General features: G+C 27.9%; 1 protein-coding gene across 4 annotated transcripts in view; it reads left to right on the forward strand.

Annotated features, from left to right (window-relative positions):
* The window catches only part of Kank (KN motif and ankyrin repeat domain-containing protein 2 kank), an 86,545-nt gene that overhangs the window by 55,597 nt on the left and 9,339 nt on the right, over nucleotides 1–21,609 (forward strand). For 2 of the 4 annotated variants that reach the window (XM_083100624.1, XM_083100705.1), the window contains exons 2-6: nucleotides 405–499; nucleotides 2,966–3,165; nucleotides 3,832–4,066; nucleotides 20,333–20,439; nucleotides 20,816–20,896. In XM_083100624.1, the coding sequence (XP_082956750.1) occupies nucleotides 454–499; nucleotides 2,966–3,165; nucleotides 3,832–4,066; nucleotides 20,333–20,439; nucleotides 20,816–20,896 (669 nt within the window). In that variant the 5' untranslated portion in view covers nucleotides 405–453. Of the gene's footprint in view, nucleotides 1–404; nucleotides 500–2,965; nucleotides 3,166–3,831; nucleotides 4,067–17,895; nucleotides 18,100–18,488; nucleotides 18,632–20,332; nucleotides 20,440–20,815; nucleotides 20,897–21,609 lie in introns of those variants that run through there. The other 2 variants (XM_083100876.1, XM_083100792.1) reach the window with 2 other exon arrangements.

A 21,609-nucleotide genomic window follows, 5' to 3' on the forward strand; every position in this document is an offset into this window, starting at 1 on the left:
ATCCTGTGTGTTGCGAAAAAATGATTTCGCGGCATTGTAAATTAAATGCTAATGGCTATATCTTGCAACTGATTGTATTAATGAAGATTTTGTTGCAAAAAATTTTTGTACAATGTAAAAAAAACGTGGATGAAACGGCCGATTCTGAAAAAGTGAACGAATAAAATTATGCAATTATGCAATTATTTCGAGAAATCAGGTTGCGCAATATTTATATGTAATTAGAATGTGCAACCAATTGTCTTGACTTTCTCTCGAAAAATTTATTGCCTTCTTTTTCCTCTTTGTGCATATATATATATATATATATATATATATATATATATATACGCGTGAATCTTTTTACATACATGCTACACCGTGTGACATTTACACGGCTAACTTACAGTTTTATATATTTTCAGGATTATAGAAATGCAGATCTACAAGCACATTTGACAATCAGTCGAAATTATGGCGCTAACCGTCGTTCCCTCGACCCGCATTTTTAACGGAAATGGTGAGCTATTTTTAATAAAAGTATTTATATAATAGGAAATTGTGATTATGCAATCTCGAATTGGAAATCGTAAATACAAGAATGTAATGATTTATTGGCATGATATAATCTTCCAGTGAAAATGATATAGTCAAAATAAAATAAAAAATATAGAGTTTAAAAATGAAAATCTTTATTAAAATCAAATTTTTTACTTTACGTATTTTTAATCTTTTATCAAAAGTATATTTTATGTCATAAATAAATATACTAAGAAAATTTATAATAAAATAATTATTTTTATTCTTTATGCCATATTTTACTGCTGTTATCTTATATAAATTATTTTTTCCGGTTGTAACTGTGCGCATAAATAGGAACACCTAACACATATACCTGTGTGATACATAGAACAATTTTGACACTGACTGTGATGTATCTAGACAGAATTCATTAAGCCATTGTTACATATATCATACGCAAGTTAATTCGTAAGTGGAATCTTCGTACTTATCCGGTTAACGAACTTTGTGAGATTATTATTACCGTGTCTCTCTGGATAGTTGCCAATGGTTACAACATATTTCGGTTTACATTTCATTGCGGCCATCAACCTCGAACAAACGTACGTTCGACTAGGATGAACAATGACCGATTGATTTGCTTCTAACAATAGATCTTCGCGCTGAAAATTTCTTTCTAGATTCACGATCAAAATACGCAGACGAAGAATTGTATAATTAATTTAATTGACTGCACGGGATCCTTTTCTCTCAAAGAACGTTCTGTGGCAAAACGTCAGGATGGATTTCGGCGGGGTGTGTTTGAGCGTGAGTTTGGTGGCCAACGGGTTTGTGAGCAATTAACATCAATGTTTTTAAAAACGGACTGTCGTATGTTGCGAAGTGAGAAGTGTAATGTAATATCGTGCGTTTTTTAGAAACAATGGACAATGTATTGCGCCGCGTAATTTGCGAATTATTCTGCTTTTATTTTAAACCTTAACGGTATCTTCCTTTATTTGACCGTGTTTACTTTTACAATTTTATCTTTCGACCTGTACAGTATTTTATATTTTTCATCTATTTATTTTTGTATTTCTTTTATATGTTACATTAATATTATTATGTTACACTGAGGAGGGTCCGAAAGAGATCGAAACGTTGGTTTTTTAAAAATTATAGAATTTTTTTAAAAATTATTGAATTCTTTGTCACGCATTACCACCTGCGCTTTACTTGGTCTAAAATAACCTACTTTATTATCATTATTAATTTAATTGTCTTTTGTGATCCAGAATTCGGAATAATATTAAGAGTAGTAGCTAATTCGATACTCGTATAAATATTTTGGATATAAAAAATGAATTATTAAACTGATTAAAATAGCACAATTAATGATATATCTTTAGCATGTGTAATAAATCAATTGTAATAAATAATTAATTTAAATAAATTTATAATTAAAATTAATTTTAAATTTCAAAGAAATATATTTTTTGAATAAACTTAGAAATTATATCCAATAGTTATCTTGCGAGACAATAATATTGTTAGAGACTCTAATCCTTCTCAATTCATTTCTCAATAGTATATATATATATATATATATATATACAAGGTGTCCCATTTTAAAAGTTCCACCCTCATAACTTTTCAGGATCAACGTTTGAAGGAAAACGACTCGGATAAAAGTTGTAGGGAACAAAGGGGGCTATCTAATAATGACCTTGGATTCGACATTAAAGGTCATTTTCAAGGTCATTTGAAGGTCAACTTCCGGTTTTTAAATGGGAACCCCTATTTTGTATTACTTATTCTTGTAGCTTATCTCGAGAGCTTTCCAAAACACTATAATAAAATATTTCTTCATTCATTATTTTTCGAGTTATGAGGCTTGAAATAATTTCTTAATTTTATATAAACCATAAAATATCTAGTAAAATATTCATTTTTCGATTATCTTACCTTAATACTTTTATGTACAAAATAATGAGAGGAATCAATTGGTAAAGAAAAAACAACTATGTTTTTTTTACACCAATTGATTCCTCTCATTATTTTGCATATAAAAGTATTAAGGTAAGATAATCGAAAAATGAATATTTTACTAGATATTTTATGGTTTATGTAAAATTAAGAAATTATTTCAAGCCTCATAACTCGAAAAGTACTCAATGAAGAAATACTTTATTATAGTGTTTTGGAAAGCCCTCGAGATAAGCTATAAGAATACATAATAAAAAAATAGGGGGTTCCATTTAAAAAATTAAAGGTAACCTTCATGTGACATTTTTGCTTATTACTTAATAATTATTGCGAATTTTGCAAAATGGTAGAGGACTTTTCTTCTTAGTTTGACCCAATCTATCATCACTTTTCGTTTGGTCGCTCACGAATCGGACACTCTGTATATATATACTCTCTCATCTTACCTCCGAAAATATTTATAATACATTGAAATCTTCTGCCATATTTGTTTTTGTAGTGGGAACGCAGACATACGTTTCCGGTTCGACAGGTTCGAAGTGTCCCTGCTGTCCTTATGGATATCACATCGATCTGGATTTTGTGCGCTATTGCGAGGCTGTCGCGGCCGGAAGTGCCAGCGATAGGCTCAGCATAGAGAGACGCAGGAAACGAGAACGCCGTAGACAATGTCAGTCAATGGAGGTTCTTTTGGGATTGGTAATTAATTATTCGTATCTTTAATTACATTGATTACAAGAAAATTCTATTGTATAATATTAACAAATATCGATTATATTGATATACAATTCTTCGTACGCTTGCTGCATCATTCAAAAATAATACTTAAGAGATATCATATGTGTTTTTTAAAGATATGTATATTTTTCTAAAGATATGTATATTTTTTACATAAGGTAATGCACAGTACTTTAAAAAATATTATAGCAAGATTTATTTAAAATAAAACTGATATGTTTTGAAATGTAATTAAATATGATAAATATTCGACATACTATATAATGTTGATGAAAATAGAAATTGTAAAAGCCACTTTATTAGAGTTTTATCAGATATCTTTTATTAGATATAAATATAAAATAGATATAGATATAAATATAGATTTATGTTTAGATTTTTTAATTTCATATCTCTGTAGTGAAAAATGTTGTAATCTTAACATTGTATCAATTTATTTCATACAGCTCATACGTCTGGTTTCTGTATTTGATTATTGCTAGAGTTTACTGACTCTAATAAACATATTCGTCACAAAATGAAAAAATTGTTAAGATCCGAAATAAATTACTCGACACAACATCAATATAATTCGGATATAACAAGCCCCATATTATAACATTAGATTATTTCCCTTATTTTTGATAGGTGAGTCCAGCACTAGCGGGTATAGAAGCCGAATTAACGAAAATACCGCAAGAATGCACGACCATGAACGACGTTACTACATTATCGAATCATCCGTCGTCACTGAAACAACGGACAGATTCGCGTCCCTCGCCAGTCTTGGATCTCAGCGACGTCGTAGGCGACTTTGAGGCAACTCTCAAACAATCTTCTAGATCATTGAAAGCTCCTAAACATCAATTCTTCGTGGAAATCGGTAAGGTACTTCTTTAATCTCTCAATTAAAGCAAAAAATATCACGTTTTTATTTAAATATTATTTTAATTCTTTGATATTATTTATAATTCTTTTTCTGTCTAATCTGTATACTTCTTGTTAGAAAATAATGATTCTTCGATATATCTGCGGTATGTGTCTTTTATTAGTTTTTCCGCAGATATATGAGACCTGCAAATTTAACGCAAATTTCGGATGGCCAAGAGGTCTCTGAGCAAGATACTCTTGGTGGTTTGCCTTCCGGGAGGTAGTAACCGAATAGATTTGACGTTTCTAGCTAGATGTAAATCAGGGTTCTTCGATATTGAGCAGATGCACAACTCTCTGCTCTACAATTCATGATCGCCACAAATTATATAACAGTTATATAAAAATGATACATGATAATACAATCATTTTTTAATTATATTTTTAATTACGGAATTCTCTACATATCAAAATGTCGCATCAGAGAATCAACATTTCTAACGTTTTTTTAAAAACTTTTAAATCGATTAATGAATATTATTTTTCAAGATTTTACTATCTCATTGAGTATATAGTATGCGATTTTTTAAAATCATTGACTTTGTTGAGAAACAAAGAGTTTAATTGGTCTTTGAATTGACGATTAAAAATTGAACTTCAGCGAATGTCTCGTGAAAAATACTGAAATTGAATTGTGTGATGAATTAATCATCGTAGTAAAAGAGAACGGGAAATGAATAAAAGAGAGCCGATAATTTCACGCACATCGGATTTCTTCGCGCTGAATCCGCTCGCAGCCATCTTGGGATTCTCCATGGTCCAATAATCTCCTATATAACAAGTAATGCAAAGAGAATAACGACCTTTTCTATTTTCAGAATAGTTTTCTGTTTTTTATGTAATATAAATAGCTTTGTTATAGATACATGTATTATTTACAATGTTCTCGCTTGCGAACATTCATCATGGAGATCGAATTGTTCGAAAATATTTAAGGAAACGAATCTCGTACATACACACACACACATATATATATATATATATATATATATATATATATATATATATACAGAGTGTCCCATTTAACTTGAGACATCGAAGTAACTCGAAACCATGGCGGTCTCGGTGAGAATGTTTTAAACAAAAGTTGTATGGTTTTAATACTTTTATGTACAAAATAATGAGAGTAATCAATTGGTGTAAAGAAAACATACAGTTGTTTTTAAGAAAAAATATGAAATTGTTAATTGCAAATTTGCACATATTTTTTCTTCAAAACAACTATGTGTTTTCTTTACACCAATTGATTACTCTCATTATTTTGTACATAAAAGTATTAAGGTAAGGTAATCGAAAAATAAATATTTTACTAGATATTTTATGGTTTATGTAAAATTAAGAAATTATTTCAAGTCTCATAACTCGGAAAGTACTTAATGAAAACTAACTTAATTATAGTGTTTTGGAAAGCTCTCGCGGCAAGCTATAAGAATATGCAAAAGTATATAGGGAGTCCCATTTAAAAAGTTGGAGGTGACCTTCACGTGATCTTCAAACGACTTTTCAAGGTCAAATCAATGACACCATCTTATGGCCCCCTTAAAACCATACAACTTTTGTTTAAAACATTCTCACCGAAATCGCCATGGTTTCGAGTTACTTCGATGTCTCAAGTTAAATGGGACATCCTGTATATATATATACACACACACAAGTTGACTTTATAAAAATTAATTATATCGAAAGCCCTTCTATACGGATAATAACAACATCTCGTTGATCAAAAATGTATGTACATCTTGCAGCTATAATTAGTTGCAGAAAAGTAAAGTTAATAAATGAGCGATTCGCTGTATTTATCTCTTCCATACATTATATCCTTCACAATGCAAATTAAAGTGAACGTACTTATCGCCGTATAACGAACGTATTGAATATTTCCTTGTCGAATTGAAATTTGAAATATACCATTCAAAAAAAATAGGGAACACTTTTTGTACTCTAAAAATTGGACTATTTTCAAACTACTGAAACTCGTCGAAAAATCACCGTAAATAAAAAATTAAAAAAGCCTTTTAAAGCTTGAAGTTTTAACTTTAAGTACGCGCCGCTTCGAAACCAAAAAGAATGTTGGTTTTGAAGTCATGTAGCTCGGTCAAAAAAAAATCGTAGGAAAATTAAAAAAAAAAAGCGTTTTGTAGAAAAAATGTTTATGGAATTTGAGTTGAAATTTTTGAGAAAAATTTTTTTATCGAATTGCAGAGTGTCAAATATACGTAATTTTAAGGAACAAAAAACAATGTTCTTTGTTAAAGCACAGAACAAGGAAGATAAAAAACTGACAATAGCGCGTTAAAGTTGAAATTTCAAACTTCAACATGCTTTTTTTTATTTTTTGTCTACGATGATTTTTCGCCAAGTATCGACATTATATCTAAAAAGTACTGGTTTATTTTTAAAATCGTATTATTCGGTAAAAGGAAATCGTAGGGACATTTAAAAAAAAGCGTTTTATAGGCAAAATGTTGTAGTTTATGAAATTTTAATTGAATTTCTCAAGAAAAATTTTTTTTTCATAATTTCATAATTTCATAATTTCACATAATTTTAAGGAACTAAACAGTGTTTAGTTCCTTAAAATTTTTAAAACTTTTTAAAGCGCAAAATAAAGAAGATAAAAAAATTTTTAAAAACCATCAACTGCTCGTTAAAATTGAAATTTCAAGCTTCAAAATACTTTTTTATTTTTTTGTCTACGATGATTTTTTGACCAGTTTCAGCGGTTTGAAAATAGCCCAATTTTTAGGGTACAAAAAGTTCCCTATTTTTTTTTTTTTAATAATATATCATTTTATGGAAATTGTAAAAGATACGATCTCTCTCGACAAAACAAGAGTTACGAACTGAATACGCAATACTCTTGTTTTTATTTTATTTATAAAAAACGCATTCACAACTAATAAACAATTTTTATTATTAATATTAACTGTTATAAGGAACATTTAAATATTAGTTAAATATTATAAATTCATGATTTAACCTTTTTCAAGTATCAAGTGTATCGTTTGCCTATAATTAATTTTATTTCACAAACTTAATTTTATTCGAATATCTGTTTAAAATTATTATTTCTTCTACACGGAGAAAACGGCTAAGGTTGATACAATTAAAATTAAAATATTGCCGTACGGATTGTTGGGGCATCCATATTGTTTTGTGTCTCAACATTTATTGTGTTTGCTGTACTAAATACACATAGTTGTCTCCACAACTTCTCCGTAGCTGAGAGTGTGTAGTTGTGACAACCATATCATAGGTGCTGCTAAAGCGCAAGATGTTGTCGCATCATCGTGCCAGCGTTGACAGTACTTATCATGCGTTGGCCGAGTGGTCGGTCGACTTGCATTGACACAATAGCATAGTAATGCCAGATTCGGCACGCACAACATACCACGGCGTCCTCGACAAACCACACATAAAACAGTGCTAAAGTACAATTTTGATTTCTGAGTTTTATTATTATCATGCATGAACAGTGAAGGAATATATCCCAAGTAGCAAAATGTATGTATACATGTACAGCTATCTAGGAATCACTTCAAAAAGTTCTAAGAAATATGATATATGAGTGCATCAACTATGCTTATAGTATCCCAAATGACAAAAGAAAATGAATTTGAAAAATTTTTGAAAATTATTCTCAAAGATTTTAGAAATATTAAAACAATTGATTAAGTCAATTTCTTTTTATTCATTAAAAGTACGTTCGTTTTAATGTTTATGTAAAATAAATATTTATTTAACACTTATTAAATATTTATTTTATTAATATTTTATTAATAAAATATTAATAAAATAAATATTTAATAAACGTTAAATAAATATTTATTTGACATGAATAAAGTAAATGTTTTTTAATGAATAAAAAAAGGACTTAACCAATTATTTTAATATTTTTAAAATATCTTTGAAAATGATTTTCAAACATTTTTCAAATATTTTTTTACTACTTAAAATATATAAGCATGGTTGAGGCACTCATATCTTATATTTCTTAGAACTTTTTCAAGTGGTTCCTAGATAGCTGCACATGTATATTCCAATCACTCCACATTCGTATGATAGTTATTTTCATTTGTATCACACCTAATTCGCATAAAAGCAACGTTCTATTATATGGTTCCGAAAGCTACATGAAGTGCAAGCGGCATCAATTCTCTATGGTTGCTCCAATTATAATATACAGTGTAGTAATCTCAACTATAGACAACATGACTAAATCAATGTGGATGTGACAACCATACATATTGCTGTACCAAATATTACAATTTTTTATGGTTGCATCTAACCATAATTATGCATTTGGTAACCATATCGTTTTCTCCGTGTAATTATTTTTCTTAAATGACTTAAAAAGAGCTTATCTTACCTTAGAAAACAAATATTCGATTCGTAGTAATTTGTGCGATGATTTTTAAATTTTACATTTATTTGACATCTTAATGCAAGAAAATTTATATAAAAATCTGAAATAGATTTTATACTACAGTTAGCTATATAATTTATACAGTTAGCTACACGGAGAAAATTTTATATTAATATGTAATACAATTTTATATCACATTTTACTATTTTTTGTATGATCGGTGGACCATCATGACTTTATAGAATAAATTACAGTACAACATAGTAAAATTTTAAACTAACACTTACATAACATGTTTCATTATTTGCCATAGTAAAAATTCGTAGGTGCTAAATTGTAATCTTTATTATGTATTATTGTAAAACATTATAATACTAAATCTCAACTTCGATAAATATATTTTTTATTCTTTCTTTTATTACTTTTTTCCGGATTTTTCTTTTTTGCTTTTCTTATTAATTTTACTTATAATTAATAATATTTCATTCATTATTGAACGGACACAATAAATAATATACAATTTTATTTAATCTAATAAAAATTTATTAAAGACAGATACAAAATGTATCTGTAAGTATTTATAATTGAATCTTATATCTACACTGATAAAAAATTATAGTTGAAATTATCATAATTTCACTATAATTTATAGTATCTTAAGGCGTCAAGCATATATAATAGTGCATTTTACTATAAAAAATATAGTTAATATAACATGAAAATATAGTTCGTAAAATCATAATATCCATTTCATGTAACCATGTGGTTATGGTATACGTAGTGTTCCGAAATTTACTATCAGTACTGAAAATCTGTAATACATGTTACGTATATTACAGATTTTTAATATACACAGCACCAAGACGTTTAAAAGTTTTTTTCCGTCTATAATTTCAAATAATCTAATCTCCGTCTATAATTTCAAATAATTCAATAATCTAATAATCTAATAATTGTTTTTTTCACATTTTACATTTTGACTAAATTTATACTTATGATTTCTTTCTTTCTATGCGACATACGAAAAACATTTGTCAATTAATACGGATCATTTCACTTCGCTGATTTTGTTATATTTCTTACTGAAGAAGACTAAGTAAAGTCGAAACGTTTTTGTTATTATTCAATTAAACGAATTTATGATTATTTGTATTTATGTTATTTAGACCTTATTAATTAGCTCGTATTATTGGCCCTAGAATTTTTAATTTTTATATTTTTTTTATTATTGCTTTGCAACACACGAGCAGATTTAGTATTATTATTGTTTAATATTCGTTTTATTCAAATAATCTGTTTAATATTCTGAATACTAACAAGGAATCCAGATTATTAAATAAATTATTTTAAATTCAGTTTGAAGTTAAACTGATAAACAGTGATATGTCAGAAAGAAGATGCTCACATGCATACAATCCGAGAACCTGCGTGTGAGTAGCATCCTCTTTCTCGCACTACTGCTAAGAGGAAAAAAATATACTTTAGATCTTACGTGTTTAACATTAGTCCTTTATATACATTTTATGCTAAATATTGAATACGAGAAAAGTTAAGAGTAGTGCACCGCGTAACGGCAAGCGAAGAAACATGTGCTACATACAATCATTTCAAATAATAAGTTTTATGTTGTTAAATGTGCTATTCATCAGGTTCCACGTACTATTTAGATATAGCTGTTATTATAATTTTTTTCATTTATTACTACTATATTAATATTTAAACGAAAGATAATAATATAGTAATATTTACCATTATTAATGTTACAATGACTATATGAATAGTAAAATTATATGTATCATTCCTTTCTTTCATTTTTTACTTATATGATATTTGAAATTATTATAAATTATAGTAAAAAGTTTCATTGTTTCTCGGTACCATGCGTATATAGTTTATATTACCAGTATTATAGTAAAATTTACTATAAAAATGAGTATCCTAACTATAATTTTTTACCATGCAATTATAGTCAATTTTATCATCGATTTTTTTATCAGTGTAAGATCTCTTAAATATGATCAAACTATTATATGTGCTGTAAAGCTATTTTTCCCATACACTTTATTAATTAATTTAACAGCACTCAGAGATATTAATTATAAATAGATGAGATACATTAACAGAAAAATAATAGATAGAAAACGATAAATAAATATGTAATATAATAATAAAGATTGCAAATCGACTTATCGAAGAGATACTTACGCTTTCTTTTTCGTTTATCTTCACAGCATTTTCATTCACACCACTTTCTTTTATTCTTCTATAACGAATAAGAAAGACAATAAAATAAGCGTTAAACAAAGCTCAACAAAACGCATACGTTATCGAGTTAACGATTGAATGCGACACGCGGTAACTGCAGCCAGAAGTGTACACTGTATGATAAAACAAGCTTCTGCGTGTTTCGGCTTATTCTTGCAGGCGACACCTATCGCTTTCCTCTTCTCTCCGATTTCTTAACAACTAGTACATGATTTTGACGTAACTTTTACTATGGCAACATTGTTTTTTATCACATAAGTAAAGTAATTTTTGTTAAACCGACACTCAAGCCATATTCTAAGGTGGGAAGAGTTATTTTTTACTATAGTATACAGTAAAAATTGACTTTGTATATAATTTTTATTTTTTTTCCAATACTAACTTTTATCCAGCAAGTTTTGCTTTAAAACATAATAATTTCTATTATGAGAAAGTGTAAAAATTACGTTGCTTTCTTGTTTTTAAAATAATGACTATAGCTTATAAATTCTCGATGGTCCGCAGCTACTATCACATTATAGTAATCTTTGATATAAAATTTTCTCCGTGTATATAATTTATGTAATGTTAATTATTATAACAAAATTTTATTCTATTTTTAGGCATAACAAAGAAACCATTAAAAACAAATATTTTGAAAATTAAAATAGCATAAATGTGTCATTAAAAATGTAATGAAAAAGAGAAAATATTCCTTGAAGGTGAATACAACAGCAGGAAGTGTCATTTATCGACAGTTAAATCGCGTTCACGAATGATTAAGAAATGAGATGGTGATTACAATCTTTTATTTCGGCATCCGCCACACTCTCACTTGCTAATCTCAAAAGTGACACTCACTTCGCACGCATTTCACTCTTTTACCGATTAACAAAACTGTTTCCTGAGTCAATTGTATTTCAAAAGACAACAATCGCATCCATTTCTCACGGTTTCGAGAGTGTTCTTTATCACAAAAGGAAGAGCTCTTCTCTCATGTGTCAGCAAGATGAGCTCTAGCTCATTTTTACTCTCGTTTCTCGACTTATCGTGCGACCGGCAGTACACTGCTAACAACAGAAATGTGTCGAAAACGGAAATGACTTGTATCTTATTTTACTAATTAATCTTAATTAGATGTTCTATATTCATGTAGAAAAGTGTACCATTTAAACAAAGAGATAAATTTCATCACTTAATATTATTTTAATATTTCTAAACTAACAGGTTGTGATTTATTAATTATTTAAATTAAATTCTTGTATATGTATCCTAAAATTTTAAACTTATTAAAGATTAAAGTTAGTTTTCAATTTTTGTTTCTTTATTGTTTTGTTAAAAGCTTATAAATAATAATCTTATATTAATATGTTATATTGATACACGTTTCACTTTTCTGAAAGTGAATTGTTATTAGAATTTTTTAATGATGATATCTCAAAATAGTTTCACTTTTATACTTATGTTTTTCTTATTGTATTATCCTTTTCACTATACATCCATTACGAATTAAAATATCTACACACGCACGCACGCATGCACACACGCACACGCACACAGATATATATATATATATATATATATATATATATATATCTTATATTTATATTTGATAATACATACATAAAAAGATTAGACAAATAAGACTCTTATTTATGATGCTCTTGTTATTACTGTAGAAATATTCCGAAACTGTCGCACCGTATGACGAAATATTCCAAAAATTTTTGAACCTCTTTAACAATTCATAAAACAATGCGAAGGATATATTGATGTAAAAGGAAAAATTACTAATTTTTTAAATAAAATTATATATTTTTTTACTAAAGTTCATTGTAAATAAAAGATGTTTATAATTTGGAAACGAAATATTTTCGGATCCACGTTCGCACATATGACCGGATCGCATATGATTTTTTTCATCCCTACAGTGAATGTGAATATGTTCTTAAAGTTTGACCATCTATTTCTAAAACATTGTATATTTCAAAGCAAAAAAGAAAATTTTTATAATAATTAAAAGGGATTATACGAGAAATATAATAATAATAAATTACAAATTTATGAAAGGCAAGAAGGAGCGATGTATGTATTTCCAGATAAGATACATATATTACTATCTTCAGAAGGTTAATATACTCAAAAAATGCAATTAAACATATATTAACAAAGCACAATAATAAGACAACAAGACTAACAATAGATAATATTATGCCAATTATGTCATTTTGTAAATAAGAGCAATTTCTTCGATACTGCTCATCAATTAAATCACTTCACGTGAAAATGAGGCAATATGTACATATCTGCACATACTTTTAACTGCACATTGCATCGCCGCGGTCTCTTATGGCTTTTACGCGCTATTAAATCGCGGTTCAAAGATATCCAGCCATCGTTTCTCCTCACGGGCACGTCAAGAGAAATAATACGTATACAGAGACTCGTGCTGTGAAACGCAACGGGGAAGAGTCGCCAGTGCATGGCTGGAACCACCTGCTTCCGGTCGTTGTACCGACGGCCGGCGATTGTACCGCGTTTCCATGCGGTGCAACTGCGTTACCTTGCAATTGTATTGCCGTTATATATCGTGTTGATGTACGACACTCTCCGACTTCATGTTGTTGCTGATATATGTGATGCATTATGCTATGCATTATAATCGATTATGTAAATGCATTTGTGTAAAAAATATTTGTTTCTTTTTTAATCTTTATGATAGTGATGTTTGTAAAGGCAAACAATATTAATAAAAGAGAACATTTTTTTAAATAAAAACATTTTTTTTTATTATAATTCATATAATAAATTTAATAAATTATATAAAATATAAATGTTATATAATTTATATAATATATAAAAAATAGATTAAATTTATTATAATTTCATATTAATAAATGTTTTTATTTAAAAATATTTTAGTCTGGAATATAAAATTTAAAAAAAACATACAGAATAGATGTTTTTATATATGAAAATTTTTATATATGATATATGTAACACATACACAATAATTTTACATATATACAAAATATGCATATATAATGTATATATATATATCGCGCATATTATATCATTATTTACGTTTATCCTAAACATTCTTCTTAAATTCTACAAATGTTAATAAAATAATTCCTATTTAAAAGCATAAACTTCTATATTTTATTAATGCAACACATTTCAATTCTAGAATAATTTTCGATATTCATCATTAATCATTTGATTAAAATAATATGTTAAGAAAGTATGTTAAATAATATATATATTTCAAATTTGTGATATATTTGATAATATATTTACATAATATATGATAATATAATATACACTTATATATATATATATATATATATATATATATATATATATATATACCCAATGTCATAAACAGAGAAATGTCGAAGTTTCGCTGCTCTCAAAATAATCGCAGTTCTGCGCAATAATTCTTACGAAGTTTTAATGCAATTAAAAACTTTATAATTATATATGCATACATTAGTCTCGAACGATTAAGTTAACTAAACATTTGTATAGTGTGACTTCAGCATCATTGTTTTTAGCTATGCAACCTTGCCCAGGCAAAATGATCACATATGGTCGCTCGCACCTGTCGAGCTAAATATGCGCGTAACTATTTCCATGTACATTGGAAACGAACAAAAATAAGATCGCGAAATCATTAAAGTAGCAACATAAATCCAACAACTGTGCAATTGCGGAAAGAACGTCGCGCGGTATAAATAAAAATAAGTGCAGATTTTTTCGCCGCGCGTGATATGTCGTATGTCATAACGTAAATCGTGAATAATTATCATTTATCATATTTAGAATTGGATTAAGATGTGCATATTTATATATATTATGATAATTGCGATAAATAGTTTAATTAATTATCGGTGAATGGCAATTTATATTTGATTTGCCGATTTTCCATTACAGAATTGCTACTTAATCAAAGCAGTCGCACACATATATATACAATTTTAATTCAAATTATGTATGTCAGCGATCGATATTTGATGAATATTATAACGAATTTGATTGGATACATTAATGCGCATTGGTGCATATTAAAAACTATCTTATACAAATTTACAATATCCTACACAACTAAAACAGTAAGATAATTAATTTTATAATTTATATTTTTTTATTTATATTATTATTATATTGTTACTCGTATTAAATAACAATAATTTGTAAAATTAATTATTTTATTATTTTAATTACTTATGTTATATTGCAAAGGACCCCGCACATTTTATATGAAAAAAGTGGCTTCAGTCAAATTGGCTGAAATTGAAATATGTTGTAGTTTAGATGGTGCTAATCAAAAGTTTCCTGAGGCAAAAAGTCCAAAAATCAAAAGTATAAAATATACGATGATTTGAAGTGGGTAGTATTGAAGTTTAAAAAACGTCTGTTTTTTAATATATAGATTAAATTAATATATAAATGTTTGAAAAAAAATATTTATATATAATGTGTGTCACTTCTACAATATTTAATGATTCCAAATTCTTTCTGTTACATATGCGTGCATGCGTACGTGCGTGCGTGCGTATGGTGTGCGCGCGCGCGCGCGCTGTACCTGATCTCTGAGTAACAGACATGCATAACAAAAAGAGTTTAGAATCATTAAATATTGTGGAAGTGACACACATTATACATAAATATTTTTTTTCAAACATTTATATATTAATTTAATCTATGTATTCAAAAACAGACGTTTTTTGAACTTCAGTACCACCCACTTCAAATCATCGTATCTCTTATATTTTTGATTTTTGGACTTTTCGCCTCAGGAAACTTTTGATCAGCACCACCTAAACTACAACATATTTCAATTTCAGCTAATTTGACCGAAGAAACTTTTTTCATATAAAATGTGCGGGGTCCTTTGTATTTGAGCCTTTAAATGTGCACTGGTTCAGCATTTCGTCATTCAAATTCGCTATTAATAATTGTTATATGATTTTTATATGAGCAAAGATAATATTAATTTTAACATACATAATCATATTTTAAAAATATAAAAGTTATATTTATTTCTTTATAATACTAATTTGTCTTTATTAAAGAAACAGAGCATCAAGTAATTTTTGGCGCTGGTATTATATATCTATTATTGTAATATCAATTAATATTGCGTACAAAAAAAAATATATACAAAAAATTCAGATACAGAATGAGAATCTTTTCCGATAGGTACGTAATTAATTTTCTATGCATTATTAACTCTACTCGCTTCCTCTTTGCTGAAACTTTCTTTTAAGCGCAACAAACATAATTAATTTTCGTTCTTGTGAAATGCAAAACCGCAAAATTTTTTTCTCTCTCTCTCTCTCTCTCTCAGCTAAAATAATTTAACCATAAATTAAAAAATCTGCGAAATTATACAGCAATACAAATATCTATACATCTGTGACCAACAAAAAGATATAATAGAGTAAAATTTACAGACATATTTCTCTATTAATTAAAGTCGATTTCACCGAAAATATAATATTTGGTGGTCATCTTTTTTTTTCTATATATTCAAAATAAAAAAATTGATTTAATTTAAAAATTTAATTTCTTTTAAATTATTTAATTATAATATAAAATTAGTTGTTACAATAATAGCCAATTGATTGATATTTTGCTCATATATAAGATTGTCTTTTTAAAGAAAGAGTTTGATAAAAATATTTCACAATAATGAGAGCGAACATCTTTAGCTTTGCCGGCGAGAGAAGGCCTGCGCAAGATATTAATGTTTTTTTTTCCGCAATTAGCAAATCGGCGAAACATCGAACAAAAAAAAGCCGGCACGAAAAGGAAGAGAGACTTTCTTCCCCTCCTCCACATTCACCTTTAACGCGAACGGTCGGAGCATTCGCTGTGCCTTGACGGCACACCAGCAGTCAAACGCAAACTGTCGGCAAGATCGTTGCCATTCGTGGGTCGCACGTGTTCTAACGTCACGCGCGTTTTTTTGTCCGGATCTTATTTTTGAGTTTTATCTTTTTCTTAAGAGGACTCTCTAAAAATCATCTCTTATTTTTTCATTCATTCTTTTTCGTACTCATTTTCACTTATTAATGGCTAGCCAGATTAGACTTTATCAGATCTGCATAAGCTAATTAAATACATAAAAGAAGAAGAAGAACCAAACTGTCGTCGCGTGATCAAGAGCGGTAACCGAGTTATCGCGAGTACATATCAAAAACGAACTTTTTTTTATTTTTCTATAAAGCATTATGTTACTCTTGTCCCAATTCGTTGAAATATAAAGATCAGAAATATATAAAAATCATACTAGTCTTGTAGAATTATACGTATCTTCGGTGTAACGTATTTTGCGATGCAGAATTATTGCGACGCTTTAATCAACCTTATTATTATAGAAAATCAGACAAAATTGCGATATTGATAATGTTCACAAAGACCGAAGTATAGCGAAAAATCACGACGAAGTTATCTTTTTTTAAAAGAATCGAGTAATCGAACGTAATGTAGATCGAACGTAATCTATAAAGCAATTTAAAATTAGCAAACAAAGAAAAAATTCGATAATTTACTTGGCTACAACAGGGAATAAATGTTATTTCCTTCTAAAAAAATAAACGATCGTTATTTTAAAAAAGAATTATTTCTTACTGTAGCCAAGTAAATTATTGAATTTTTTCTGTATTTGTTAATTTTATTGATTGTAATAGATCTGCATATTTATTATAAAACTATTAAGCAATAAAAAAAGATATCTTAATAATCGTTAATTTTAATTTATTTACTCGCAAAATGTGTTATCAACCGGTAAATCGAAGAATAAATCTGATGTAAAATCCAGCGTGGAGTATACGACATTGTAAAGTTAGTAACTAACTAACAATGAATTCGGTTAAATATAGTGATACACATTAAAGGCTGTCTATGTGCTACTATAAATTTGTATACAAAAGATTGTTGTATACAAAAGATTATTGTATACAAATTTATAATAGCATAAATAATTAAAACAATAAGATAATTAATACTATGAATTTTATATATACAATAGGAATAATAATAAATTGTAGAATTAATTATCTAATTGTTTTAATTATTTATGCTATTATAAATTTGTATACAATAATATTTTTAATATGTACCAGTGTACATTAATGCTTCCAATAGAATTCGTATATGTAAGGTGTAATCGACAAGTTTAACTAGATGCGCGAAAATTAACGCGAGCGTTTTCGATATAAAAATTATACCCCTATTGGGAAAAACGCGTGAGTGAATATAATCGATCCACAGGATAGTTGAAAATCGATAAACGGTGAAAATGGGAGTAAAAAATTTTATCATGAAGAGGTTTCCCTTCTGCAAGATGAAAGCAAAGCAGAAATATCGTGAGTTTATTTTAAAAATAAACGAAAATATATTATACATATCTTTTGCTCTTGAGAAATTTTGTGTTTTTATTTTACAACATTTATTCTTCAGTTTTCAGTGTCAACACTTTTCGCTCGTTAATTTCTAAAAAAGGTGAAAGAACAGTGTTCTCAATGATTGCGTCATTATTTTTTTCGACATACATTTATTTTACAATTCGCGATCGATGCGTCGAGGTGATTCGCTATTGTTTATCGTTTCGATTAGCGTCACTAGCGGCGACATAAGTAATTAACAGATACTTTATCTAAGTCCAAACAAGTTGGGAGAACCCATTATCAAACGAGTGATATTCCCGCGACTGCTTCGAACGACCTCGGAGATCAGTCTATCTCTCTTTCTTTCTTTCTTTTTTCTTTATACGTTCATATCCGATCACGTTGTTACGCGAAGAACGCGTGATGCCTTTTTCCGTATTTGACAAGTGCATCTGTCTGAAACGTGAACGAGCAAAAAATGGAAGTGCCAGGGACATTGCGAAATCGGAATGTTAGTGTTCTGGAGTAGGAATTTTTATTTTTTTTTTGTCATTACATTATCACGATGTCACGATATAATTCAATTTCGATATAAGTCAAAGTTGTCAAATTGCATCTTTTATATATCTTTTATTATTTACATTTGGTTTTTTTTCATATTTGTGATTTCAACTTAGTCAAAATAAAATATTTTTGAATAAAAATGAAGAAAAAAATTTTGATAGGTTCTATCATTCGAGAATTTAATTTTTCAAATAAACTTTTGTTGATTTATTATTTATTATAAAATTGACAAACGAATATGACTATCGAATATTACAAATGACTACAACTCTCACAATCAATACATGAAAGAGACGGATAATCTTTAATTTTTCTCGCGCTTAGAACAAAATCTCTTTCTCATAATGAATTTCTCACGGTCTCGTGATTGACACACGATTGATAATACGTTTGTTCCTATTTGTTGCTATGAAACTTTTACAGTACTAAAAATTGACACTTAATCTTTTTATTTCATTTAATCCATATGTTCAGCGTCCAACGTGGTTCAAGTGTTTTAATGGCAATGTATATACGAGGTCCAGTAACTTTATGACCTTCTAATAATAAATTTCTCTAATTAATTTAGAGAAATTAATTTTTTTCTTAGCAAGAAAGTGTCGAAAAAATTGTCATTTATCGCAAACTTTCTATTTTTTAATATTAGATATTTTTGCATACAATAATAAACTCAACATTTAAATTCTATTAAAGCAAAAATCCGCCTTAATAAGAAAATATATTTTTTTTAACATTTGTTTTTTTTTTAAATTAATCAGCTTTTATTTTTTTTCATCATTTATAGTTTTAAAACTGTATTATTTTGTTAAAAAAAATTGTAACGAGATACACATATTATTAAAATTAAGATTACAGCACGATCTTTTGCGTGCTGAAAATTTTGCAATAGTAATCGAAATAACATATTACGATCTTGAAGAAATTCGCCGCTATATTTGTCGTATTCCTTTATTGTTCTATTTTAGATAACGCTTTGCTGTGTAATGTAATTGCGAAAGCGACTGATGAAAAAACATCTCGAACATAGGTGAATACAGTCTATCATTGAGTATTGCATAAGAATGTATTCATAGCATGAAAAAAAGTTATTAATTATTTTTGGTGTTGATTATGTCACAAAAAATGATATGATAAAAAAGATATTCATAAACATTATAAAGAATATTATTATTAGCTAAAAAAAATCAAATATTTCTCAGGGGACGCAAAAATCTTTGGTTGACTTTTTCCAATAATAAATAAATCTCATCAATGATTCCATCAGTGATTTCATCAATGATTTCAATTTTCGAAAAATATATCTTTTATGGAACGAAATTGTTTTAAATAATTTTTTTTTAATTTAAATCTAATAAAGAGCAAAATTAAATGAATCGATTAAAGTGAATGTTTTATATTAAACGCAGTTGCATTTTGCCAGCGACACTTTTTTGCAAAATATTTGGTGATTAATTTTTCATGACAAGTTAAATAATTTTTAAATAACTATAAGAAATTAGGCTCTGTATATTAAAACATAAACTTAAATTTAAACGGGCAGTAAGAGCCAAACGCGGATGGTAGTGCGTAAGTTCAACGAGAATTAAGTTTTCGTTGAAACTTATTTGTGTGCACAGGGCACAAATTTAAATAATTTTTATTACGCTAGATGGCATGAATGGGGCAGCATCGGTGCAAAATGCGGCCCAGTTGGCAGATTCCGACAACGTCAGCGTCGGAAGCGGCAACTCAAATCTCAGCACTGGTGCACTTCAGGTATAAAATTTACTAAGAAATAATTTCTGCATATGCAATATTTAAGACTTAAACAATGGAAATCTGTATATTTGCGCAAAATTGCGTGTAATAATTTCATTTTTTCATTGTACGATGCTTGTATATTATAATATATGAACTGTTTTTATTCTTTTTCATTAATTTTTAATTAGAGATTTTTAATAATAATAGTAATAATAATATTAATAATAATAATTTATTTCAGATATTTTATTATAGATAAATAAATAAATATATGTTAATAATATTAAAGATCAATAATTTTAATTAAAATGCGCAATTTGTTTGATAAAAATGAAAAATAAAGAAATAATAGTAATGACTAAACTAAACTATTTTTTTATGTATTACATAGAATATCAGAGAACAAATGGCGGTATCTCTGGAAAGGATGAAGGAGCTGGAGGAACAGGTCAAGGCGATTCCCATGCTACAAGTGAGTTCTCACTAATTTCATATTCTTCTACCTCCTATACTTTCGTAACGTTCATCGCTCGACACGTAATTTGCACCCAAGCAAACTCTTCCGTTCCAGCGAAACAGCTAGAAGAGTATAAAGTATTCTCATTGTTTTATCGCAATCTTATTGTTCTTATTATGAAGATTTATCGTTATATGCTTAATGATACAAGACAATGAAATTATACATACAGAACAATGAAATTATTTTGTTTCTCATTAAAATCGTAAAACAATGAATTTGTTCGAAGAAATGTAAAGATATTTATATATAAACTTATATTTATAATTGCACATCGCAATTATTCTCATAAAAATTGACCGTAAAATATTATCAAAAAAATTAATTTAAAAATATTAGTGTTCTTTTAATTAATATTGTATATTTTTATATATTTGATATATACACAAAATATTTTGTTTCTTATTTTATTTGTTTCTTATTTTATTTTGTTTCTTATTTTATTTGGCAAAGAACTTCTCTTTCTTCTTTAACCTGAGAATGCCCAAAAATGATACATCAAATATTCTATTTCTACAATTTATTGAAAAATAGTGTAACATTTCTATCTTTATTATATCCGCATTTCTATCTTTATTATATCCGCATAATATTATTAAAACTCACATTTTCTCATACTCGCTGTTATTAGTTTCGATAAAAGCTCATAACTCTATTGCCGAACTTAT

Source organism: Camponotus vicinus, unplaced genomic scaffold (assembly GCF_025532165.1).
Source record: "Camponotus vicinus isolate PSW18456_S1 unplaced genomic scaffold, iyCamVici1.0 SCAF_1, whole genome shotgun sequence".
Classification (NCBI taxonomy): Eukaryota; Metazoa; Arthropoda; class Insecta; order Hymenoptera; family Formicidae; genus Camponotus; species Camponotus vicinus.